The sequence below is a fragment of the Thalassophryne amazonica genome, chromosome 1 (genome assembly GCF_902500255.1).
Source record: "Thalassophryne amazonica chromosome 1, fThaAma1.1, whole genome shotgun sequence".
NCBI classification, from domain to species: Eukaryota; Metazoa; Chordata; class Actinopteri; order Batrachoidiformes; family Batrachoididae; genus Thalassophryne; species Thalassophryne amazonica.
In genome coordinates this window covers 60,087,188-60,113,685 of record NC_047103.1, presented here as the reverse complement: position 1 = coordinate 60,113,685, position 26,498 = coordinate 60,087,188, and the positions used below count along the sequence as shown (strand labels likewise).

General features: G+C 41.6%; 2 protein-coding genes across 4 annotated transcripts in view; both read left to right on the top strand.

Annotated features, from left to right (window-relative positions):
- Window positions 1–6,153: 6,153 nt before the first annotated feature.
- Window positions 6,154–12,095, top strand: LOC117504078 (centrosomal protein of 162 kDa-like). The gene is made up of 3 exons (XM_034163805.1): window positions 6,154–6,294; window positions 8,998–9,147; window positions 11,778–12,095. Exons 1-3 carry the CDS (start codon window positions 6,154–6,156, stop codon window positions 12,093–12,095), a joined length of 609 nt encoding a protein of 202 aa, XP_034019696.1.
- Window positions 12,096–19,956: 7,861 nt separating this feature from the next.
- LOC117510908 (collectin-12-like) overlaps window positions 19,957–26,498 on the top strand; it is a 134,871-nt gene continuing 128,329 nt past the window's right edge. For 2 of the 3 annotated variants that reach the window (XM_034170820.1, XM_034170812.1), the window contains exons 1-2: window positions 19,958–20,202; window positions 25,659–25,709. In XM_034170820.1, coding sequence (XP_034026711.1) covers window positions 20,196–20,202; window positions 25,659–25,709 — 58 coding nt within the window. In that variant the 5' untranslated portion in view covers window positions 19,958–20,195. Of the gene's footprint in view, window positions 20,203–25,658; window positions 25,710–26,498 lie in introns of all 3 variants that reach the window. The other variant, XM_034170828.1, reaches the window with a different exon arrangement.

The window sequence follows — 26,498 nt, the reverse complement described above, 5'->3', positions numbered from 1 at the left end:
AAAGCAATCAAAGGAAATAATGGGATTATTAACCATCAGATGACACAGTAAAACCTCTTAAATAATGAAAATGTCAGTTTTAAGGAGAAAATGAGTCAATAATTGGCGAGTCATTACTGACACTCTAAAATGGCGTAGGCGCCGCTGCAGCGACTGTGTGCGCTGATCAGTCCAACATATTTTATTATGAAATAATGCTGAATTTATGTGGAAATGATTGTTGTACAAAAGCTTCAGATATCTGTCGCTGAGATAGATGATGACTGGAGTGCACTTTTAAGCAGAAACAAGGTGATAATTGATGAATTGCTGGTGACGCTCAGAAATGATGCTGTTGAGCTCCAAAATGACGCATGCACAGCAAAGGCAGGGCAGACGGATTTTTTAGGGGGGGGGCCGTTCAGTCTGTGACACCGGTGACAATATGTGCCTTGATTGTTGGCACATACTGACCCTTGAGACGATATGTGCAGGTGACATTATGCGCCGTAACACACCATTCTCGGATGGGCTGCAAACCAGTCTGTGATTGCATGTGGATGGTGCAATCACAAATGTCCGCAATGTTTCAGTGACCTGTTCATTCAAAAAGGCTTATCAGCTGTTTTAGTCCAGCTTTTGGGTGGCTGTTGTTGCAGTCGTAGAGGTTTTATACAATATTTAAGGTTTGGAACATTAGGTTTTAATTTCTGGCATGCTGTGTGCCAGCATTTGGAAATAAGACAAGATCCATAATTTTGGTTTTGACTAAGCTTGTAAAGTAAGTCCCTGCGGCTGTTCCCTTGTTCACACTCGGGATCTCCACAGCAAATCCGAGGTGGATCCAATGTTGAATTGGCACAAGTTTTTCACCGGATGCCCTTCCTGAAGCAACTCCACATGGAGAAATGTGGCAGGGGTAAGGCTTGAACTGAAAACCTTCTGCACTGAAACCAAGTGCACTAGCCACTTGGCCACCACCCCTTTTTGACTAAGCTTGTATGTAAATAAATTGTAGAGTTTCAGAAATGTGTCAGTTGACTGCATCTTGAAAACATCATTTGTGTATGTGGTGTTGTCCAAAACAAAGAGATGTTGTGCTCTTTGTGTTTAAAGTTTTGAAAATGTCATGACAGCTGGGACAAAATGATGCTGGCAATTGAAAAAACTGCAATTACACAAATGTAAGTAATGTCACATCTGCAAGGTTTATTCATTTTAAAAAAATCACTCACTGGGTTGTAACCTCACATGATCAATGATCACATATTCAGAGAAAACTTTATACATAAATGGGCTTGACAACATAACAGCTCTACAATGCATTAAGAAAAAACCTACCTTCAGTCTGCTCCTTATGGTATTAATGTATCTGTCTGCCTTTGCAAAATAGCACAGTCATCACATACAATTTGTTCATATGACTTTGATCAATCCCACTTAGTGGAGGACTGTAGTAGTAAAACTAAAACACTCAAACCAGCACTGATGAAAGTCTGGTGGTTGTGTTTTAGTTGTTAAAAATACTTTCATCCTCATGATTATTATTGGTGGTGGTCGAGGGGCTTCTTACCCCTGGGCCCTTCTGGCTACAGTCTTGTACAGTGCCTGTTAGCATGAGGAAAATACAGATAAGATGATGAGGAAAAACTTGTGTATTCACTTGGCAAGCACGACCATATTGCCCCGTAAGAAGCATGTAACATGTGCATTGGTGCAGATTTGAAGCGAAGCAGAGTATAAATATGCTTTTAAAATAAGCACCATGGTGCTGCTGATGAACTAGAAGCACTGACAGAGCAGTAACTATTACCTCTTTAGCTTTATGAAATGGAGTGAGACGGTCACCCGGAACTTTGTGACTTGTATTTAGAATATCTGATATGTGATTGGGCCCTATTCTAATCTTGGCAATTGGATTGGGACATCCCGAGAGCTGTGGACTGTCGAAGAGCCATCACAAGATCAGGCCCGATTCTGTATGTCTGCTGTGCTTTGTAATGTGCAGATGCGGAAATGTCAATGATGCGGTTATTGTTGTTGTTGTATCTCACCAGCACTCTGTCCATGCTGCTCTTGGGGTCACTGTGGTTGTAGTACTTCCTGACTTCATATGGCAGCTGTTCAGCATAAGGATCGTGAAGGTTTCCAACCATGTAGTACGTGTACTGCTTTTTGTCCTTTATCTTTGGAAGCAGAGGCTCCAGGTTCTGAAATACATGAAATCCAAACTGTCCTCTTGTGGGGTCACACAGAGCCACCATGCTGTTATCCACGCAATTCTGAATGTACCACACCAACAACTTGAGGCCGTGGCGAGGCGGCGGCGTGCCAAAGCCACTCTTCTGCAGCTCCTGGTTCGAGTCCAGGGTTTGGAGAGCTGAGGTCAGAGCAAGGGATGACACCAACATGGCACAGAACAAGAAGAGTTTGTGGGCTCCAGCTGCCATCCTGAAGTTATCTGGAATAAAAAATAAAATAAAATAAACAGCTCAGTACAAAACATCATATGACTATGGATCAGTGGAACATGTTAACTTACAGAATGATGAAATGTTCTCACAGCTGTCACACGTGTGAACTTTGTTCTGTAGCTCAGTGACTGATTTCACTGTCTGCTCTGTGCAGAATGAAATAAACTTGTTCCTTTATCAGGGGAAACGCCACATTCTGACTCTCTGGTTGTGAAGAAAGAGGAAGTAGTGTTGTTGGTGCAAGCTGTAAGAGTCTGCAGATGGTCTGCTTTCCCACACACAGACCAGACACCCACATGAGAAATATTCAAAGTGCTCCTGGCTGTGTGCCTGGCTGTCTGTCCAAAGGCAAATACAAACAGCTCAGCTTTATTTGATATGATGTTACATAATATATAAATGGAACAATTGGATAAATGGAACAAATGGATAAATGGAACAGTTTTATCGACATGAAACTGAATTTTTCCATTCATGTTTTGGCATTGAGGATACCAAAAAATGAAGCATTTCAGGTGTTATTTTACCTCATTCTTCCTGCAACACTTAGGGCCCTTTCACACATAACACGACTGAAGCCGACTAGCACACGAAGGAGGAATCGCATGCCATTCGTGAAAAATCTGAGCTGCCTCAAATGCCTCATACACTAAGCGGCCGAAAGACAGTGAATGCCCTGCGCGTGCTTATTTGATCACCCAGCCGCAATGGCACACAACAAAAAGCACGTCCGTGTTGGAAACCATTCGGAAGATTCAGACGGCTTTCGGTGGCTTTTCAGTTGAGTGAGTATCCGAGAAATTGTGTAACAGCTGGGCATGTCACAACTTGTCCTGTGAGACTTCCAACACGGATGTGCTTTTTGTTGTGCGCCATTGCGGCTCCGTCCCGACGCGCGAATTCCTCCGCACGTCTTTTATTACAAAATCTCCTGTAACAGTGGAATGTGCCGCAAAAGTGCTGATGTCCACCTCTTCTGCAATTTCTCTGGTAGTCAGACAACGTCCCGGATCAACGCAGCATTCACTTTGGAAATGATCTGGTCGTTTCAGCCTGTTGATGGCTGTTCACAGTGCGGTGCGCCGCCGCCACCGCTGTGGGCCGTCTTTAATCCGGTTGTAATGCTCCTTAATCTGTGAGTATCCTCACCGAACGCTGTCTGAATCTTCCGAATGGTTTCCACCTGGCTGTCTCTCACAGCTTCTGGAAAAATTTGATTCAGCGCTGCTCCAATCACTCAGCCATTTCCCTGAAAATGAAAATCTGACGAGGGGGGTGGACCAGTGCTCACTCAAAGCCTGCCCACAGGCAAATGATGCAACCGACAGGCGTGAAAAATCTCACGCATGCGCACGAAGGTTCAAGCTTGGCTGATGCAAGCGCACATGATTCAAATCCATATAGTTTTTAAAAAAAATTAAAAGGTCGGATAGTTTTCTAACAGACCTTGTACACTTATGAGCATCCTTATGTTCGAACATGGTGTTCATTATGGATAGTCCATGACTAGCACAGAACTCCAATAACAAATGACCATTCGGGTTTAGAGCAAGGAGGCCGTTCCTCCCAATCACACCTCTCCAGGTGTCTCTGTCATTGCCCACGTGTGCGTTGAAGTCCCCCAGCAGAACAATGGAGTCCCCCACCGGAGCCCCATACAAGACTCCATTCAGGGACTCCAAGAAGGGCGAATACTCCGAAATGCTGTTCGGTGCATATGCACAAACAACAGCCAGAGTTTTCTCCCCCGCCACCCGAAGACGCAGGGAGGCAACCCTCTCGTCTCCTGGAGTAAACTCCAACGTAGCGGCGCTTCCTTAATTTTTAATATCATCCCACCTTTTTCTGATTTGGGGTTGTAGACACAAACAAAATATGACATTTTATTCTACCCCAAACATATCGTTTACAAAATGTTACATTTGTGATTACATGATGAGTTTACAGATTTCATAAATGAAAAACAAGTAAATTATATGTAGCTGTAGCTGTAAATTATTTGCTTGTGCCACATTTCAGTTTCAGGTGAAATGGTAACAGTAAAATATTATTTTCTGTGAGCCACAAACATCACTGTAACAACCCAATGACAGACAGTCAGCTCTCTGCTGCACAAAATAAAATATACTTTTTAAAGTTACCTGTTCAAATAAAACTGAAAATCTTCTGGTACTTTAAGAGGTTTGCATGATGCTTCCCTGAGATCATGCTGACAAAATTGTTATTGGAGGCAAAACCTCTTTGGTCAGTTCAGGTCTGAGCATATTTTGGCGCTGCACATCATTGCATGCGCCACACTACAGAAGTGCTTTGGGTTCTGGATGGCAACCAGGCAGACAGCCAGTCTGTCCCCCACCTCCTGAAAGTCACCATCTCTCAGTTGAAATGTGGCTGTGTCCTTGGCTTTTTCCAGGCACTGAGTTCATAATCAGTGGAGCGCACCACATGAATAAAATGTCATAACTGATGTTCACTGACAATGTGACACTCCTCATCATTGTTCACACAAAATAAAGCTTGAGAACAACTACAAATGATTTCTTTACAACTCACAAGGCTGGAAAAAAATTCAGGTTAATATTGGTTGTACTTAATACTGTACAAAGTTAAAAATTCAGTTTTATGTGGCATTTTCTGTGATCCACAAAAGGTGGTGTGGCAATCAGCTCTCCACTGGACAACATATTAGATTTAATCCTCAATGTGAACTTTAGCCGTCATCTGTTCTCATCACTCTGTTTGGATTGAGATCAGTTTTATATGGAGAGGTAATGAAATGTAATATTTGTTGTGACTGAACACCACTGGATAAGAGCAAGGAAGATAAAAATATCTACAAACTCTATCTTTGGCAAATTTACACCATAAAAAAATCTATAAAACCAACCAACTCAACTTTATGTTTATATCACTGTCTGATTTCATAAGAAATGTTTTTAAATCCCGAACTTCTCTTCATTGTTGATAAGCATTTGTTGGGGTCTGGCTATGGTGGCTGTGAAATGTCAAAACACTTGAAATGTAGGTCATGCAACCTCTTTATAGTTTGCATCTACTGTGTGTTTTTAACAGCAGAGGTTTGGGAGGAATGTATCTGGTCTTTTCTCTGTTTTCAGGTTATATTAGTAGTGTGTACAATATTTCAAAATGTGTTTTCAGTTACAGCTCGAACTGCACAATATTGGACAAAATTGGCATTATGATTTTTAGCCCATAGTGTTATATGTTTGTTTCCACAAATGTCTCTCTCCACACAAATCCTCTGAAAATTTCCTTGTCATGGAAATTGCTTGTGAATAAACAATGTTTTAAAGAAGCCCCTCGCTGTTATAATGTGGTGCTCTGGGTGCGTTTCTCAGCCTGAGCTGAAAGAAACCACCAGCAAGAAGAAAAATAACTTATTTTAAGAGCTGAAAGTCCTTTCTGCAATTATTTTATTGGCATCACAGCGCTCTTGGTAGTTTGGTCCTTCATTGTTGTATGTTTTTCTGTTTACTAGGTCAAGGTGTTAGAAGGAAAACTGAAAACTAGAAACCCAACACTTCCTGCTCTGGTCTGTGCTGCAAATATGGCTAGACATAATGACTAAGAAGCTGCTGCAGTGCAGTACCCACAAGACCACGTCAAGGCCGTGCTGAAAAGTGAAATTCAGCACCTGAGAGATGAGCTGGAAAACTAGGATAACAAGGCCAAGCAAGCCATGCAGGCCATAGAAAAACGGTTTCAGTCAACCAAGATAAGAGGCTGTGTTGTGGCTCCTACTCTGTTCAGTACTTGCAAGAACTGGGTGTTTAAAATCATGGGCACCAGTAACTTGGGGGCTTTGTTGGTGAGCTCACTGGTGAGTGAACAGTTGAAGTGTCTGGATTTGTGAATGTTAAGGGTCAATAGTAAGCTCCAGACTTTGAGTCATTTCTTGGCCTCGCCATCAGTTGCGTACGTAGTGGCAGGTACAATGTGGTGAGGTGGTTAAACCTGTTGAGAAATGCTGAGAAAAGCCTTTGTAGACATGCAATTATTGGACAGAAGTGTTTGTTGATGTTGGTGAGTTTGCATGAGGATGAAGGTCCAAGGCATCATGTAGCGTTCAGATTTACTGTATGGTTGTGAGACGAGGACCAATTCAAATCAAGTCTGGGTGTATTCGCTGCTTTGGTTGCTGCATCCACCACACCACAGAAACGCTCTGGATTCTGGAAGGCAAACACCCAGGCAAGTTATCACCTTGTTCCCTTGTCAGGGGGTGATGGCCTAATGGTTGGGCTTGAGACCAGAGGATCCTCGGTTCAAACCTCAGCCAAACCAGATTATCACTAAGAGCCCTTGGGCAAATCCTTAACTGCCGAGTTGCTCCCGGTGTGTAGTGAGCAAATTGCGTGGCAGTGCCCTAACATCAGTGTGTGTGTGAATGGGTGAATGTGAGGCATCATTGCATTCAGTTGGAAAAGCGCTATATAAATACACTCCATTTACCATTTACAACCAGTCCATCCGTACCACATGAAACCATCTTGTCTTCTTCAGCCTAGGTTCCTCAGCACTCAAGTACCTACTGGATCATGTCCAGAGAAATGGGCTACCCTCATACTGGACGGCACAATGGCTTAGTGGTTAGCACTGTTGTTGCACATCAAGAAGGTCCTGGGATCACTTCCCTCATGGTCTTTTCTGTGTGGAGTTTGCATGTCCTCCCCGTGTTTGTGTGGGGGATGCAAAAATGTATCGGTGTTTGCGCATGTGTGTGGAAAGGGAAGGTGACAACATACGAGGGTAGGCTGAAAAGTTCTAAGGCTCACTATGATGCAGTTAATGCATTAACTGTATCATAGTGAGCCTTAGAACTTTTCAGTCTACCCTCGTAGAACAGCAGATATTCTGTTGATGTGAGTGTCTTTCTTGTTACTGAAACAATTGGGTAGAGGGCAGAACCTTTTAACTGACCTGCTTACGTTTCACTGATGATCCGGTCCTCAGTTTCCTCAGTACTGTGGACCCCAGTAACTCAACAAAATAAACAACCTGTCTCCATATCAGTTGACTATGACAGATTTATGGACAGCGATGGACCAATGTTTGCTTGGGTGGTTGTCAGTTGCGAACTTACGATCTGTAGGGTGTTGAATGTGGCAACACACAGCAGCAGAATATGTTCATCCAACTCACTTACCTGGTGTCATTATTAATCTGTGCTACAATATTGAAATTATTTGACCAGATTAATATAGTCGGTGTATTTCCTCATAGTATGGCTCATATTAGTAATTTCCTGAATGAGCTGATAGGTGGTCATGAAACAATTTTTCGTTAATCCCTGTATAACTGTTCTTAATGTGGAATTGAAAGGAATGTGAACGGCTTTCATATCTTGAATTTGTAGCGAAAAATGTGCCGAATCAGATAGTTTAAACAAAACCCAATAAATTTTCACATGAACAAGTACGAGGTCTGTTAGAAAAGTATCAGACCTTTTTATTTTTTGCAAAAACCTGATGGATTTCAATCATGTGTGCTTGCATGAGCCAACCTTGAACCTTCGTGTGCATGCGTGAACTTTTTCACTCCTGTCGATTGCGTCATTTCCTGGTAAGCAGCCTTTGTGTGGGACATGTGCAGCGCGCTCGGCGGATTTTCATTTCAAGGAAAAAGATGGAACGACTGGAGCAGCGCCGCATCAAATTTCGCCAGAAACTGGGCAACAGCCAGGTGGAAACCATTCGGATGATTTAGACGGCTTTCAGTGACGATGCTTTGGGCATCACACAGATTAAGGAGCGGTACAACCAGTTTAAAGACGTCCGCACAACGGTGGAGAGCGAGCCACGCTCCGGTCGGCCATCAACATGCTGAAATGACCAGATCATTTCCAAAGTGAACGCTGTGGTGATGCGGGACCATCGTGTGACTATCCGAGAAATTGCGGAAGAGGTGGACATCAGCACTTTTTCGGTACATTCCACTGTGACAGAAGATTTGGCCATGAAAAGACTGGTGGTGAAATTCATGCTGCTGCTGACGGCGGCGCAAAAGCACCTCTGTGTTGGAAGTCTCACAGGACATGCTGTGACATGCCCACCTCTTCCACAATTTCTCGGATAGTCACACGGCTGAAAAGTCACCGAAAGCCATCTGAATCATCCAAATGGTTTCCACCTGGGTGTCGCCCGGTTTCTGGCAAAATTTGATGCGGCGCTGCTCCAGTCGTTCCATCTTTTTCCTTGAAATGAAAATCCACCGAGCTCACTGCACACATCCCACACAAAGGCTGCTTACCAGAAAATGATGCAATTGACAGGCGTGAAAAAGTTCACGCATGTGCACGAAGGTTCAAGGTTTGCTCATGCAAGCACGCGTGATTCAAATCCATCAGGTTTTTGCAAAAAATAAAAAGGTCCGATACTTTTCTAACAGACCTCGTATAATGCAGTTTCTACAATATACAAACCTAAAAAATTCAAATGCCTCAAAATACTTGTCTTTGGAACTTTCAGCTCCAGTATGAACACAAAATCTTGACCTGCAGCAACAGCTGGCACAGAAGTAACAGCTAGGATCACCTAACTCTGGGACTGAAGAATGGGGTTCACAGATCCAGACCCTGAAAGAAGAGCTGCAGTGCCTGAAGACAGTCCACCAAGACAAAGAGAAATCTCTCCAGGACAAGATTCAGTTTCTCGAGCAGCAGCTTAAACAGAAGGTTTGTACAGGAATGACACAATTCAAACACAATGACACAATGACAAACACTTGACAGCTTGGGACTCCGACAAGGGCGGTCGCATCTCCTCCACTCTCCCTTATCTCTGCTCTCTGCTTTAACCTTCAAGTCCCTACTTCACCAAACTGTAAATTCCTCAAATTATATTGGATACTGGATCTATTGGACTACTATTGGATTAACCATGGAACTGATCAGCTGGTCTCTGAATGCTATTGACACCATCTTTTCTACAAGAAGGTCAGGACCGGGGGATCCTACCTGCCCAGATGGAACGCATCCTGTGGGCTATGTTCTCGACTCCTGGGGGTCTTGGCGTATCGCATGCTTGTCGCCTTTCTCCATTGAGGACGTCGAGGATTTATTCATATTTGGTCTTAAGGTAGCAGGGCTGGTACTCTCTGGCTTATGTGCTGCCCTGATCTATCGGAAAATTGGCAAGACGGCGGCATCAAGAACCACGGCCCCTCGCTTGTCCGTCATGATTAACGAGGTGGGCAAGGCATTGCATTCTCAGGCTGCGATGACTCTTGAACTTAGACGCAAGTTGGATGACATCTTGGAGCAGATGCATGCCTTGCAGATGAAGTTGAAGATTTCGGAGGCCGAGGAATATTCTTAATTCATAATTGGGAATATTATTAATTCAGATTTGGTTTGTTCAAGTGTAACTGTTAAAAGTGTTTTTCACTGCTCAAACCATAACAAGGCAGGCTTATCAAGCCTGAAGGACAAATTGTCCAACTGTTTTTCTCCAGAGGAATATCTTCAGGCATTGGTGATTATTTGGCTCCTTCTTATCTCAACCAACAAAGACAATAAACTGTTTTTCATAGGACTGAAGCATGCTCCACTCCCTCTCCCCACCCCCCTCCTACCCCCCATCACACACCCCCCACTCTGGCTTCTGCTCACATCACACCCTTTCCCTTCTGTGGGGGCGGCGTGGTTTTAGCTGCAGCTGGTTCTCCCCCCCCAAGCTGACGGTGGCACAACTCAGGGTTGCTGCGCGACCTTCACCCACTTGCCTCAATTCGGGTAACAGCCTTCTTCAAATTTAGTGCACATAATGTCAAGTGTGTATGTGCTGTCTTTAATTCTGTTGTGTGCCATTATTACGGTAAACAAGTAATAATTGTGGACTAATTGCTATCTGAGGTAACTGGAGTGTAAACGTAATTTCTCCACTGTGAGATCAATAAAGTATATCTCATCTCATCTCAGTGATTAGTCCTTAGAAGAAACAATCATGAGTTTTAACTGAACATGGAAAATAACAAGACTACATGCACTTATTGGTGGATTGTGCCCCTGGGTTAGGGGAAAGTTATTGCCCCAAGTTAAGTATCTTGGAGTCTTGTTCATGAGTTGGGGTTAAGATGGAGTGTGAGATTGATAGGCGGATTGGGACGGCAACTGATGTTTTGCAGATGCTGTACCAGACCATCGTGGCTGAAGAAGGAGCTGAGCCAGAAGGCGAGACTCTGTTAACCAGCCAATTTACTTCTGTTCCTATCATCACCTATGTCCATGAACTTTGGGTCATGACTGGAAGAATAGGATCACGGATACAAGTGGCAGAAATTCAATTCCTCTGTCAAGTATCTTATCTTACACTTTTGAAGAGGGTGAGAAGCTCAACTATCCGGGAGGGACTCGGAGTATAGCCACTGCTTCTTCTCATTGAACGGAGCCAGCTGAAGTGGTTCAGGCATCTGGTGAGGATGCCCCTGACGGTCTCCCTGGTCTTCCAAGCACGTCCTATTGGAAGGAGGCCCTGGGGAAGACCCAGGACAAGCTGGAGGGATTGTATTTCCCATCTAGATTGGGAATACCTCAGGATTCCCCGGGAAGAGTTACAGGACTTGGCTGAGGATAGGGAAGTGTGGGAGGAGCTGCATCATCTGCTGCCATTGCGACCTGGACGCAGATAAGCTGCAGAAAATGAATGAATGCTAAAATTAGTTTTCAGCAAAGTATACCCCTTTCAAAGGCACGCAAAGATAAATGATGAACCAACCGATGAGTATGTATGAGTGGCAGAAGTATTTTTACATGTATTTTTCAGTCTGTGCCTTGTAAAAAGCTGTGATTGGTCAGCAGCAGGATTAATGTGTCATGACACCAGTGGCTGAACAAAGGCAACGTGTTGCTGGCCTCTATGGTGGCCCTTGCTGTCATATTTGAATCGGTAGATCATTTTAAAGCCTTGATAGGAATTTCAGAGGAATTTCAACTTTTTGAACACACAGATGTAAACATGTACTGGTCAACATGTTGATATATCAGTGTGTGTATAAGCCCATACCCGAGCTACTGCACTGTCTTCACCAAGTCAGAATCCTCCATTTCCATTTTTGTGAAACTCCCATGCTGTCTGACTGACAGGAGGAAGAATAACTGAGCTATCTGAACCAATGTGCTTTACTTCAATGCAGAAAAGTAATTTCTTCGGCACAGCATGAAACCTGTACATATTTCTTTTTTTTTCTTTTTTAAGTTTTGGATTTCTTGACACTGCCTTATAAGGTTTAGTTCTAAATATCTGTCCAGCTGTGTTGAATGGAAAATGTGACCTTTTGTCTTCATATAAAATATTGTCCCTGCAGGCACAGACGACCCCGAGCAGCCACCATCGCCAGGCTGAGGCGGCTTACAGAGAAAGGATACAGCATTTGAGCCAAGAGGTCACCACCAAGATCCAAACCATTCAAGAGCTGACTCACACTGTGCAGAGACTCCAGAAGGAGAGGAAGAGCATGTTGTGTGTCTCAAGTCTACAACAGGAATGTAAAACTAAGGAGACCCATGTCCCTCTGAGTTCAGGAGAAGATTGTCGAAGTACATTTCCAGCTCTTCAATCTGAGCAGCCCTATCAGCACAGTCTCTGCTCAGGTATAGATGTGGACTTTTGTCAAGGCCGATGATTCTGTGCATGCTTGCGTGAAGAGTAAACTATCTCGTGTGTGCCTTTTTGATTTTCTCAAAAAATAACATTTTATTTGGTAGAGCTCAGTCAGTACTTTAGTACTTTACTGCCCTGATGTTGATGTGATGTCAGAGACAAATTATTTGAGTTTTTCACATCATAGACATCATGCGGTGTATTTTTTTTCCTGGTAAGTTCAATAGTACATTTCTCATGTCAGGTCTGTCTTTTTAATACAAGACAAAGATGACCGCAGTAAACACAAACTACACTTAAACGATAAATTCCTCCACTGACCAGCAGGAGGCCTGAGGTTCAACAGTTACCCCGTATCTGAAATAAAAAAAAACCTCAAATATTATATCATCAGAAAAGTATATTTTACTAATGATTTGGATTTAAACCTCAGATTTTTCTTTCTATTCTTGCATAAAAAAAACCAAAACATTGCTGACATCACACGGATATGGAAGGAGAAAAGTCCGAACAGCCACGGCCCAGTTGCTGCCCGCTGTCATTGTCCCAGTGCTGGGATGTGCTCTGAGTTTGTTTCAGCCACATTAGATGGTTTTCAAGGGTGAACAGACTTTGTAAAGTCTTGTCAGATCTTCTGAGTGAGTTTCCAGTCAGGACTTTGACTCAGCTGCTCCACAGTGGTCATTTTATTTCTAGATGCTCAGAGGTGGATTTGATCTTGTGCTTAGGATTGCTTTCTATGTTGGGGTACATGTTTTGGTTCAGTTCCTCTGCTCGTTCTGGGCTGGCTGGGCCCAGGGTCCACCTGTCTTGGAGTGTGGTGTTCTTTGTAAAGAAAATCCTCCACCTCCTGAAATCAGTCTCTTCTTGCACTTGGTTCGCTCTAAAACCTTGGAAAGTCCACTGATTCAGGCCAGGTCCTTTCGTCTCCCTCTCAGACTCACAGCTGCCCATCAAACACAGTCCAGACCTCCACCATGTAGCACCTCACTCTGTCGTACTTGCTCACTTTTAATTCTTCTGTTACTCTCAATCACCCATCAGCTCAGGTGGTTCTAGTTCCTCTTGGGTAGGACAGCTCTCTGGTCCTGTTGGACATTAAACAGTCCTCTTGGCAGTGGCAGATCTGGCACTTTGAAGCACATATTAGACCATTCCAGCAAAGTCCACATTTCCTCATGGCTGATTTTCTGCTAAGTGTGTGCTGAGAAGTGCAGGGTCCGGTCACTTTGAGCCACTCAAATTTTGCACATTCATGTAACTGTGCAAAATGAAGGGAGAGTGTTGGATTTGGGCCTTTGTCTCCACTGAACTGCAGGCTGTGGCGCACGTGGACTGTGCTGTCTGCTATACGGGCGGGTGAAGCCTATCCCAGCAGTCATTGAGTGAAAGGCGGGTCCACCCTGGACAGGCCGCCAATCTGTCACAGAGCATATATGTATAGATGTTAATTTTATCTGTTTGACCAACTTTGGTTTTTTTCTTCTTCTTCATATTAAAAACACCCAAAGTTCTGGGGAAACCCTTTGTAAAATATTTGAATACTGTGATTGACAGATACCGCAGACGTTGTGGAGAACGTGGTTCTCAGGCAGCGCTTAGAGGCACTGGAGCTGCAGAATGAGCAGGAGAAAGACTCATTAAAAGCTGATGTTGCACAAGCCAAGGATGAATTACACAGGTGAGTACAAGTTGAAATGCTTTTCTAAAGAGCATGAATGTGTGAATAACTGCATGTAATGGATGTCTTAGACTGAAGGAGCACTTTGAAGAGCAGCATCGCACCATGAAGAAAGAACACCTCAGGGAGTTGGACCATCTACATGCAAGTGACACCATGAAATGTGCATGCTCCAAGGTTGCTGAACTTACCAATGAGCTCAACAGGGGTCGCGTCCTTATTTTTTTAATATCCTTATGTTCACCTGCAGATAATGGTGAAGAATTTACAGAACCAGCTGAAAGAGTTCCAAGAGACCAAAAATGCTCTTCGAGTATCCATAACTCGAGAAAACATCTTGCAAGACCGTGTAGGTACATTAACTTTGTGAGTTGCTGGTGGTGGTAAAATGATTTTGTGATCATTTTCAGCCACATTGTGCTGATCCTTTGGATGACTGTTTGTGTTTAAGGTTTGGTTCTCATTCAAACAGCCTTTGTGTGCAGACACTGTGAAATATTGGCTTATCCATGTCTTATTGTCCAGGTTTACATGGTTGTTAATGTTCAGGTCCTCATTTATCAAACTGTGCATAGAAAAGTTTCTAAATATATGACCAAAATTAGTATATGTGTAAGTACAAAATAATCCATATTTATCAAACAGATGGATGCCGTTTGAACGTACATCAGTAAGTATCAACTGTTGGTAAGTTCCACATGTTAAAGCGCATGTACATGGTCATTTGCATTCAGAAATGCCCTCATTTAATCACATATGCTAACAAATTATCCATTTGTTGCTTGTGTTCCTCATCAGAATAACGATTAAGAGAGCTAAGAAAATTAACTTTTGTGAAATAGATATTGAAGTGTTTGTGTGAGGACGCAGCAGAGAGACAAAAAGTAAATACACCACTTGTTGGTAAAAAGTCGTCTTCCAGGTATTTGTAGTTCACCACCTGCACTTCTCATTCACTGATGATGTCATGTTGTTTCTTAATTTAGACATCAAAATCACTTTTGGACGTAATTTTAACAAACTGTGAGAAACGTTTAACACACTCACCACAAGAACCAGCATAAAACTTTCCAATTGACAGAATTAATATTTTGTTTATCGTTACAATTGTCCCAGAATCCTTTGCGCTCCTGTGACGTCTTTATGAAGATAAAAAACCTCTTATTTATATTTTTGTTTAAATGATGATGACAAAAGCTGCTGTTGAGTTCACACAGGTGTGTTTTCTAGGTTTTGACACCAATGAGGCTACATGTCTATTTCTAACTCGACACAATGACAAATTGTGTAATTATTAATTTGTGGAAGGAACGAATGTGGGTGAGGATGCGTGCTCTTGTAGTTCCTTTGTTCTACCACTAGATGTCAGAGCTGTGTATGAATATGGTAAAATACACACATTCTCAAATCCAAGTACAAGTTAATAATTTCCATACTTTGCGTAGACATGATCGTATGTACGGTTTAAACACAAATCTGTGCATGTGCAGTTTGATGAATGAGGCTCCCGGCCCTCTCACATGCCAGGATCAGTTTCTGTGGGCTTGAGCTGGTGTTTCTGTGGCACTGAAATATGTTTGTGTGTCTGTCTGGTGTTTTTATACAAAACAGTTATATTTAAATGACTTTTTTTTAAATGTGTTTGTGCAAAGTTAGGTTTTACATAACGGCACAATGAAGATATGAAAGTGGCTGCCCTGGATATGAGGTGTCTAGAAATCCAGCAGCATCCACCTCCAAAGGCCGGACAAGTTTATAATTTTTAATATTCATATGAACAAGTCTTACTTAGTTTTATTCTTGATGGTCGAGAATCAGTCTCATTCTGATGACCAGCAGAACAGAACAGGTTCATCTGAAGCAGTTTCTGTTCTGATTGTTGGATTGTTGAACACGTCAGTCTATAGATGGCGCTCTACGCCATGATGGAATGGTTTTGATTCTTGATTCTGCCTTTGATAATTGATTCTTTTTTTTATCCTTATCCAGGAACAGAGCTTGCTTTTGAGGACAGATCTTTGAGCTTTTATTATGATTTCTTTGTCTGGGATGTTCCTGTCTTTGATCATTTATCCTGCTGTTTGCCCTCGATCCTGGTCAAGGGATGGATCCTGCCTTTGATAATTGATCTCTGATGTTTGATCTTGATTCATTTGTTTTGGATCTGGTCTTTAATCTTTGATCCTGATTCCCATGATCTTGATCAAGGAGCAGCTCCTGCCTTTAATCTGTGATCATGTTGGGTGAAGGAACTCTCTGAGTGCCTTTCTAGTTTTCAAAGATTACATCATCTCAGTTCCTGTGTGATGTTTTTGGTTACATGCATGAATGTTGTTGAAAAGGTGTATACTATGACCCCATTAACTTTGTTTCTGGCCTCTATCAACACCCCGTTTGGTGCTTACTGGATCATATGAGTTACCGTTGTTTGTGGCAGCTTGGAATGTGTGGAAGATCTGTGTACTTCCTCATTCCATGGTTAATCTGAGCCCACCACTGAAAGTCCTGACCCAGCAAATGAGGTCCCAACCCCTGGAGGAGGAGCAGCAGGACCCCGGCTGCTAGATAGTCTACAGTCAGCTGCTTTTTATAAGCCTGGCCTGATTCCTATCTCAGCTTTAACCAGCCTGCTTCTCCAGTTACAGCCAACAGGACAATAAGAGTTTGGATGCTTTAAAAAACAGGCAATTGGTCACTTTAACTTCTAAGAACGAGGGGGCTTGTTGATGCCCTTATCCAAAGAAATAAGACAAATCTAAATGGTTTTTTTTTAGCTGTATCTTTTTACTGCAAATTAAATAGTTTGAAATGACCATAAATGACTAATTTTAGATCTTCATTGGTGTTGTCCACTGGCACTGAGTTGTACAGGTAAGATATCAGCGAGAGCCTGAGGTCTCTGATGTTCCTCATTACCCTGAAAGGATGCATTTCTTCTCTGCCTTTGATCAGTCATCTGCATCCACAGGCCTTGGAGATTATGGACCCAAGAACTGCTGGAATTACTGCTGCACCTGGAATCCTGCCAGGCACATCGGTCAATTTAGACCTTTGGAACGATTTTGAGACCTGTCCAATGAAAACATTATAGATGCTCTCCAGCAAAATACTCTTTTACAATTAATAATTTGTGTTCCTTTCTTTGTACAAAATGTATTCAGTCAGTTTCTGAAAAGCACTGCACATCTTCTGACCCTTCAAGGAAAGATGTAGGAGTACAGTAATAGATGCCTGGAAAAAGCTGGACAGAGGTGTTTGGCAATGCTGATATCTTTGCAGGAGAAAGATATTTGGAAAGCAGTGACCTACGGAGATGACTGGATATCTTTGGTACTATGTCTCTCGAGAGGATCTTTGGGTACCAAACTTTAGTTTCATGTCATTTACTATTACTGTCAGACTACTATGGTACCGTATGCTCAGTACCGTTATACTTGCCCATGGGGTGTGTAAGATGTGGATGTTCATGTGATCTGCTTTGAGATTCCTTATGCTATGTTTTGGCATTGCACAAATGAATTGTAGTGAATTTAAAGTTTCTTTCAATTATGTTACAGTCTTAATGGTTATATGAATATGTCACAAACCAAAAAAACAAAACAGGAACCATTCCAGAGTACCCCCCATCTCCCCAAACCTTTGAAATGATCTTTAATGGAAACCAGATTTTCACCCCAGGACTGGATAGCCATGAACACCCCCTCCCGTAACTTAATCTCATCTCCGGCTGGATGGCTGCACCGCTGCACGACAGGGTCTGTGGTGTCGAAACCCCAGCACACCTCCTTTTCCCTTTCAGGAGTACACACAGCAGGAGGGGAGATGGGACAGGACACACTCACTGACTTCAAGAGGAAAAAAAAGTTTGCAGAGTTTGGATGTGGGCACTGGCCAGATGTAATGCATCAAGACGCACACAGAGGAACAGGAAACACTAGAAATAAGTTTTTAAACCTTCACAAAAAAAGTCTACTTAATTAAACTGGTGTAAATTCCAACTGGCAATAAGACGTAGTTCATCGGTCAATCACCTCTACAAATACTGTAGCACCTTAATGTTTTCAAGCATTGCATTTAAAGGTTTAAATAAAATGGAAAATTTCATTAAATAGTGTCGCTTATCTTAGTTTGGTCTTACGATTTTTTTATGTTGTGGAAAAGCACAAACCCATGCACAATTGCTTAGAAAAACTGAGGTGGTATCCAAAATACTTGATGTGTTGGCTGAATTATGAAGTGCGACAATTCAGCATTTTTGATTTAGAAAATTTTCAAACTAATTCCTGAGAATTTTTTAAAGCAAGTAGAAAGCAACAGATCTTTTCAGATTATTGTGTGACTTATAGCCAATTGTTGAACAAAAATAACAAACAGGCAATAATAATATCTTAACTGATGACGATCTCATAAAAACCACAGCACAGTTCACCAAAATAATTCCATTTTAAAAGCGAAAGAGCAATCCAAATTATTAATTTTGTTAAATCGTCAATGCTTAATTATGCTGATTGTTAATTCACCTTTGAAAAATTTTGTTATTTTTGCAGCATCTTTTCTGTATGAAAAAACGTCTCAGATTTTTGTGCAGTACTTCATAAATTAATAGGTTTATCCCTGATTTTAAAAAGTCAAATAAATCAACATTTAAATAAAAATACATGACTCGACGCTATTTTTTTAGTGTTTGCTACCATAGGTTTCTGATATGGTATCTGTGCCTCAGAGGTGTCAAGTAACGAAGTACAAATACTTCGTTACTGTACTTAAGTACACTTTTTAGGTATCTATACTTTACTCCTTTACTTATTTTTCTGCCTACTTCTGACTTCTACTCATTACATTTTCACACAACTATCTGTACTTTCTATTCCTTACATTTTTAAAACAAACAGCCTCGTTACTCTTGGCTTCAGTTTAATGTTTATATATATATATATATATATATATATATATATATATATATATATATATATATATATATATATATATATATATATTTCGTGCGCCTGTAATCAACTTTTCTGCAGCGCGGCTTTGCTTTGAACCGTGAACCAATCCAAGCAGTGGTTCGCAGATTGAAGCAATGCTTCGACCTATTGCTTCGTTTATTCTTTCTTTCTTTCGCTTAATGTTCCCCCGCTAAAACCCTAAAGAGCATACGTCTGTGAGTATTATTTATCTTTTCTATGTTAAACCGATCTGTTATGGTCTTCTGAAACAGTTGATAGATGTATTTTATAACTTAAAAACGGGAGCGACGCTAACGCATTAGCATGTCTATGGCATTTTCAATGTTAAAAGTTAGCATTAAGCAGCTCTCGTCACGTTCGGGTACATTTGTTTTCAAATTGTAATTCTTAAATTTATTTTTGTTTATATATTAATAATCTAATGATTATTATATACAATTTTAGAGAAAGAGGCAAAAAGAACCTGAATAGAAACACAACAGAAAATATAAAAGCAACTAACAATGAACATACATATATAAATACATACATAAATAAATAAATAAGTGTTATCTGTGAACACCTAGTGACTCTTACACCTCCACTTCATCCCTGTCTTATTTAATGACAATTTGTTTCGGTCAAACCATATTTTCAGTTTGTTAATTTCTTATGTGATTTCCTCCAGAACTATCTGCCAAACTAGAAAACTGCTGCATCCTAGTAAGAGCAGAATACTACTGGAATGAATTTGAATAAGGAAAGTTGTTTTTTTTTCTTTTCTCACTAAATGGATGCTGCACTCACTGCAGTTTATCGTCTGGAATAGTCCCAGATTGCATTTCAGAGCTTCTAGAATTCAAACATTTTCATGCAGGTGGTGTTGGGGGATAATTTTGGGTTTGGGGTCTTGGGCCACATGTAGAACGAATCAGTTTTTAAATTAAGCTTTCAATTCATATAGTGGCATCTACCTTTTTTTTTTTTTTTTAAAGGTTACTTTATACTTTTATACTTTAAGTAGGTTTTGGAGCACATACTTTTTCACTTTTACTTGAGTAAAGAGGTCAAGTTGATACTTCAACTTTTACCAGAGTGTTTTTAAACTGCAGTATCTGTACTTCTACTTAAGTAACAAATGTGTGTACTTTTGACACCACTGCTGTGCCTACATTCAGGACACATCAACACGCTGCTGTCCGCAAACGATTTAACTTTGAAAGTAACAGCGGAAGTGGACTTTTCCCCTCGGAGCAGCTTTGCAGAACAACACTTCGGCATCATCGCGTCACTCCTGAGAAAACAAATCCTCTCAAAGCAAAAGAGTCGATGGGATTTTAATGTGAAGACTCAACATGAAGACAGATTTCTGTCGTTTCTAGTGTGACCTGTTCTCCGCCGAACCCGTTTCTTCGCACTGGATGTTGAGATGCGCACAAAGTGACAGGAGTCCTCGTATCTTCTCGAGCTCTCACCCTTTGACAAAAACGCCATGAAAGGTATGTGAGCTGCATTTAATGATCACGTCTTCACACAGTCTCATCTTCAAGGACGACGCGCTTTTTGTTTTTTGTTTTTTTTTGCGATGAGCATCCACATCTGGATGACATTACAAGACGCGTGCACGAGTTGTGAAAGTTTTCTCCCGCCACCCCCCACCCCGCCTCACTTTGTATCCATTAATAAAAAAGCTCAAATATGCAGAATCAGACTGATCAGACAAAGCGCAGTTTAAGTTGCGCATTAAAACCAACATGACTCCGTGAGATCGAGATGAGGTTTGATGATCAGGAGCGCCACCTGCAGGACGTCGAGTTTGTGCAGCTCCATTACAATGATAGTGGATCAAAGATAATAATGTAGTGTCTGGTGTGGATTTCAAGAGGCACTCCTGATGGACTGCATTTATACAGCGCTTTTCCATCTGCATCAGGCACTTGAAGTGCTTTATAATAATGCCTCACATTCACCCCAGTGTGAGGGTGCTGCCATACAAGGTACTCCCTGCACACCGGGAGCAAGTAGGGGATTAAGGACCTTGCCCAAGGGCACTTAGTGATTTTCCAGCCAGGCTGGGATTTGAACCGAGGATCTTCTGGTCTCAAGCCCAACACTTATCCACTGGACCATCACCTCCCCTATGCTTGTTATCAGCCAGTAATTGAACTGCAGATATTAAGAGGGAAAAGGATGCATCATTAAATTCCAGTGAGCCGCCCCCCCAATCCATCATGTAACTGTTATGCTACACAGAGATTGAACCCGGACAAAAATCTGAGTACAGGGATACGCTGGCTCCTTAAGAAGTTCCCAAAAGACATCCAATTTATTCATCTGTAAATAAGAATGTCATTGATATTACCTGGTTTTAAATCAGCTTGTCAGAAGTATTAAAAATGCCAAATTATGGGAATATGGATTTTATTCATGTTTTCATCTGGCACTGTAATTAAAAATGTGTATCAATGTGATATCTGTTTATGAATCAGTGAAAGCTTCTCATAATGCTGCCCAAAGTGATATAGCGGAAACAAGAAATCTCATTTGTTTATTGCTGGAATGCTGAGAGCAGAGACACCTTCTACTAGTTAGACATAATGCACAGTTATTATACAGTAATGTTGGTCTTTGATTTCATTCCAACTGGCATAAAAAAAAGGTTTCTTTCCTTAAGCTGTAGGAACACGGTGTGTAGATGCACTTGTGTTTTTGACTTGTAAAACAAGAAATTCATCTTTAACTGGAAACATGGGGCTGAAACTCTTCCACGCATCAATGAAAATGCGTAAATGTGGCAGTTGAAATCCAGTTGGACAGAATTTCTTCCATTTTGCAAAACAATGAATTGAATTAAAGCTTTTTTAAAGTACAATCAGTTAAAAGTCACGTTAAGTATGTAGATTTCACTGACACTGACTAATTAAATATTAATAATAAAGAGAGAGACATACAAAACATGGTGTTAGGATGGCAGAGAAGTATGTGTGAGTGGTGCAGGTTGTGTATAAGGACAGCATTACAGCGGTGGTCTGTATGGGAGGAACGGTAGACGAGCTAAAAGTAGTGGGATTGTAGCAAAGATCAGTTCTGTTCTTTGTTCTTCTGTTCTTGTTTACAATAATGGTGGACAAATTCCTTTATCGATGACATTGTAATCTGTAGTGATGGTGGTGAACAGGCATTATATATGGATTAAAGTGGTAAAACAGCATTGGCAAGAGGAACCATGAAGGTTCTAAAGGTTGTAAAGCAAACTCTTTTTTAAAATGTCAAGTTTTGGATTAACAGTTTACACCTTGGCAGCATGGTGAATTAATGGTTAGCACTGTTGCCTCACAGCAAGAAAGTCATGGGTTTGATTCCCACCTGTGGCCTTTCTGTGTGGAGTTTGCATGTTCTCCCCATGTTTGCGTGGGTTCTCTCCCGGTGCTCCGGTTTCCTCCCACATTCAAAGACATGCAGGTTAGGTGGACTGGAAGTTTTAAATTGTCCGTAGGTGTGTGTCCAGGTGTGAATATGTTTGTTTGTCTATACAGTAGTGTTCAGAATAATAGTAGTGCTCTGTGACTAAAAAGATTAATCCAGGTTTTGAGTATATTTCTTATTGTTACATGGGAAACAAGGTACCAGTAGATTCCGTAGCTTCTCACAAATACAACAAGACCAAGCATTCATGATATGCACACTAGGCTATGAAATTGGGCTATTAGTAAAAAAAGTAGAAAAGGGGGTGTTCATAATAATAGTAGCATCTGCTGTTGACGCTACGAACTCAAAACTATTATGTTCAAACTGCTTTTTTAGCAATCCTGTGAATCACTAAACTAGTATTTAGTTGTATAACCACAGTTTTTCATGATTTCTTCACATCCGTGAGGCATGGATTCAACCAACTTGTGGCACCTTTCAGCTGTTATTCCACTCCAAGATTCTTTAACAACATTCCACAATTCATTCACATTTCTTGGTTTTGCTTCAGAAACAGCCTTTTTGATGTCACCCCACAAGTTCTCAATTGGATTTAGGTCCGGGGATTGGGCAGACCACTCCAAAACATTAATTTTGTTGGTTTGGAACCAGGATTTTGCTCGTTTACTAGTGTGCTTGGGGTCATTGTCTTGTTGAAACACCCATTTCAAGGGCATGTCCTCTTCAGCATAAGGCAACATGACCTCTTCAAGTATTTTGACATATCCAAACTGATCCATGATATATGGGGTATACGATATATAGGCCCAACACCATAGTAGGAGAAACATGGCCATATCATGATGCTTGCACCACCATGCTTCACTGTCTTCACTGTGAACTGTGGCTTGAATTTAGAGTTTGGGGGTCATCTCACAAACTGTCTGTGGCCCTTGGACCCAAAAAGAACAATTTTACTCTCATCAGTCCACAATATATTCCTCCATTTCTCTTTAGGCCAGTTGATGTGTTCTTTGGCAAATTGTAACCTCTTCTGCACGTCTTTTATTTAACAAAGGGACTTTGCGGGGGATTCTTGCAAATAAATTAGCTTCACACAGGCGTCTTCTAACTGTCACAGCAGTTACAGGTAACTCCAGACTGTCTTTGATCATCCTGGAGCTGATCAGTGGGTGAGCCTTTGCCATTCTGGTTATTCTTCTATCCATTTTGATGGTTGTTTTCCATTTTCTTCCACACGTCTCTGTTTTGTTTTTTTTTTTGTCCATTTTAAAGCATTGGAGATCATTGTAGATGAACAGCCTATAATTTTTTGCACCTGCGTATAAGTTTTCCCCTCTCCAATCAACTTTTTAATCAAACTATGCTGTTCTTCTGAACAATGTCTTGAATGTCCCATTTTCCTCAGGCTTTCAAAGAGAAAAGCATGTTGAACAGGTGCTGGCTTCATCCTTAAATAGGGGACACCTGATTTTCACCTGTTTGTTCCACAAAATTGACAAATTCACTGACTGAATGCCACACTACTATTATTGTGAACACCCCCTTTTCTACTTTTTTACTAATAGACCAATTTCATAGCCTTAAGAGTGTGCATATCATGAATGCTTGTCTTGTTGGATTTGTGAGAATCTACTGAATCTACTGGTACCTTGTTTCCCATGTAACAATAAGAAATATACTCAAAACCTGGATTAGTCTTTTTATTCACATAGCACTACTATTATTCTGAACACTACTGTATGTGGCCCTGTGACAGGCTCTATGACTGCTGGGATAGGCTCCATTTCCCCCGTGATCCTTAATTGAAGTAAGTGGTTGAAGATGAGTGAATGAGAGGGTGTGAGCTTCATCCTTGGTGCAGGTTATGATGATGGAGTATACTATTGGCATTATTATCACTTACTGAGGCATTGCTGGGCCGGTAGCATAGATTTACATTTACGCTACCTGTCCATACCTGCCCGCAGTAATGGACGGGTATCCCAATACCCGCCCGCTGTGCATGAAGTGATGACATCATAACATGTGCAACCCAAGAACTGTCCGTAGACGATAACATTAAAAGGCGAGAAGTGTGTGTTGGTCCCAATATGGATATTCTGGATGATTTTATCATGGATAGACCGACAGTGAACAGCAGCCAAAGCAGCCAGCTTGTTGAGGATGCACTGACACATTTGGAGAGCAGCGTGGTACCAGCCAACACAACAAAAGTTAAAGGGAGCCAACTTTTTATGTATGCGTTTGCTGGGTGTTCTGCGTTTTGAAATGACATTAAATATTGTTAATGTGATTCCACGTGTTGTGTATCTCAGTAAGTGATAATAATGCAAATAACATGCAGTTGTCGTGCAGTATGCATTTTCAGAGGCCCGATGTCCATGCCCAGTCGTCCAGAATGACCGATATTCACCCGAGTTAGACGAAGGCAAATTGTGTTTGTCTTGTGCATTGGCAGGCTGTCCCTGGAAGTGGTCAAATCCCGCGATATCACGCAGGGGTTCAAACAAGACTGGGCTGCCCCATTAAAGACCAGTGATGTCACATTTCTATCTGATGCCTCAGACCCTTTCGTCTGTTTCTCAGTTATGATTATGTTGGACCAGTGAGACAAAAATTTTCATTCATTTCTGGCTGTTAATTTGGGTCTTCTGGCTGCAGCTGCTCTTCTTCCTGTAAGCCTGTTCCTGTGAGATCACAGAAGCTAAACAGAGTAGGTTCTGGTTAGTACTTGGATGGGAGGACCGGGTGTTGACCAGGAGTGTGTGTTCCTCCAGGTAGAACTGGAGTTGCATCAGGAGGGCATCCAGTGTAAAACGTTTGCCAAATCCCACTGCGTATCTCTACTAGCTCCGCTGTGGTGAGCATGAAGAAAAATGTGAGGAGCTAAAAGACAAATGGCAACAACTGGGTCCATCTTGAAGATAAAGTCGGTATGGACCCAACGTTCCCAGCTAACATGAAACTTAGGTATGAGAATGATAAGTATATGTATATGAATTCTGGTTTGCACTGACCTGGATATATGACCAGAAAATACACTTGCATTGCAGGTGACATGAAGCAAGCTCATGACTGAGCTAGTTGCTTGTGTTTTTGTGGATTCAACAGAGCCAAACATTTTGGTTCCTCTTATCAATGTTGCCCCCTAAAGCATAGTTCCATCTGTTTCCCATTACCACCGATGTTCTCTGTGCTCTTGTCTTCTGTGTAGTGTAGCTTAATGCGGTGGTAATTAGGGTTTACTGTCATCAACCCAGGGAAGCGGCAGCCTGTGGCTTTTACTGCTTTTTTTTTCCAACCTCCTTTCTTCAGCAGCAGACACTGCAGAGATGATACGTTACGGTCTTCAACTTCAGACACATATACGCAGAGATTATTGTGTTTAAGATGAACATTTTGAAATGTTGGCTCTCTGCCCTGCAGTGTTCCTGTTTGGTTCCACCAGGAGTCTGCTTTAATGTACCTCCAGGATTGGTTGGATGACCTCTTTGTTTCATGTGTTTCTGATTATGTCACACAGACGACTTTGCAGACGAGGAGGAAGTACAGTCTTTTGGATACAAGAGGTTCGGTAAGTGAAACAAACCTTTTTTCACCTTTTTTGATGGCAGACTCTTGGAGCTCTGTTGATAAAACCTTTGTTCGGGAATCTTGGAGGATGGAAGGTTGTACCATCTTGTGTGGTTTCAACACAACCCAGAAGGTCCATATTGGAAAAACAAAGTCTATTAGACAGCATAAATATCACATTTTTCAGGATAGATGCTAGCTACATGAGTGTTGTTTGTCTTAAAATTTCATTTGGTTATCAGTAGTTTTGCTTCTCAGGACAGGATTTTGATTAAATGCGGTTCGCAAGTTTGCAAGCCACCTCACAACAGTACCAATGACTGTTGACAGAGTTCTCCAAATTGAGAATACACCTTCAGAAATGCTTTTCTGTCTTTTATTTGGTTAAATTCAGCCACTCAGACATGCTGACTCACACAAAGACACATAGAAACTCAAAGATGTAGAGGCATCGTGGGGTTCACATGAGAGACTGATCCATGAGGCCTTGCAGGATGGACAAAGCTGGAAGTTTGGTGATGAAGCATCTGCTTCTGTTGTGGTGATTATGGTGTCACTGTAGAGTCAGTCATCAAGCACAAATATTTGAGTACACAAATAACACAAGGCTAACTTATAGTAAAGTTTTAAAATGAGGAACAAGCTGCTTGAGAAACACGTCGCTCACACTGTGGTCAGTTCAAGTTACAGATGAGGACAAAAAAGTAGTTGGTGTTTGTCACTTGGTGGGCGTTCCTGGACATGGCTAACTGGTGGTTATGTAGCGTTATGGGGCACAATGATTAATGAT

What these genes read in the sequence shown, in the direction of transcription:
- LOC117504078 (XM_034163805.1), top strand. Translation starts at nt 6,154, where the DNA reads ATGCAGGCCATAGAAAAACGGTTTCAGTCAACCAAGATAAGAGGCTGT. An exon ending in CTTTGTTGGTGAGCTCACTG is followed by an intron (nt 6,295 to 8,997) that starts GTGAGTGAACAG and finishes CAGAAGTAACAG; the next exon opens with CTAGGATCACCTAACTCTGG. An exon ending in AGCAGCAGCTTAAACAGAAG is followed by an intron (nt 9,148 to 11,777) that starts GTTTGTACAGGA and finishes TTGTCCCTGCAG; the next exon opens with GCACAGACGACCCCGAGCAG.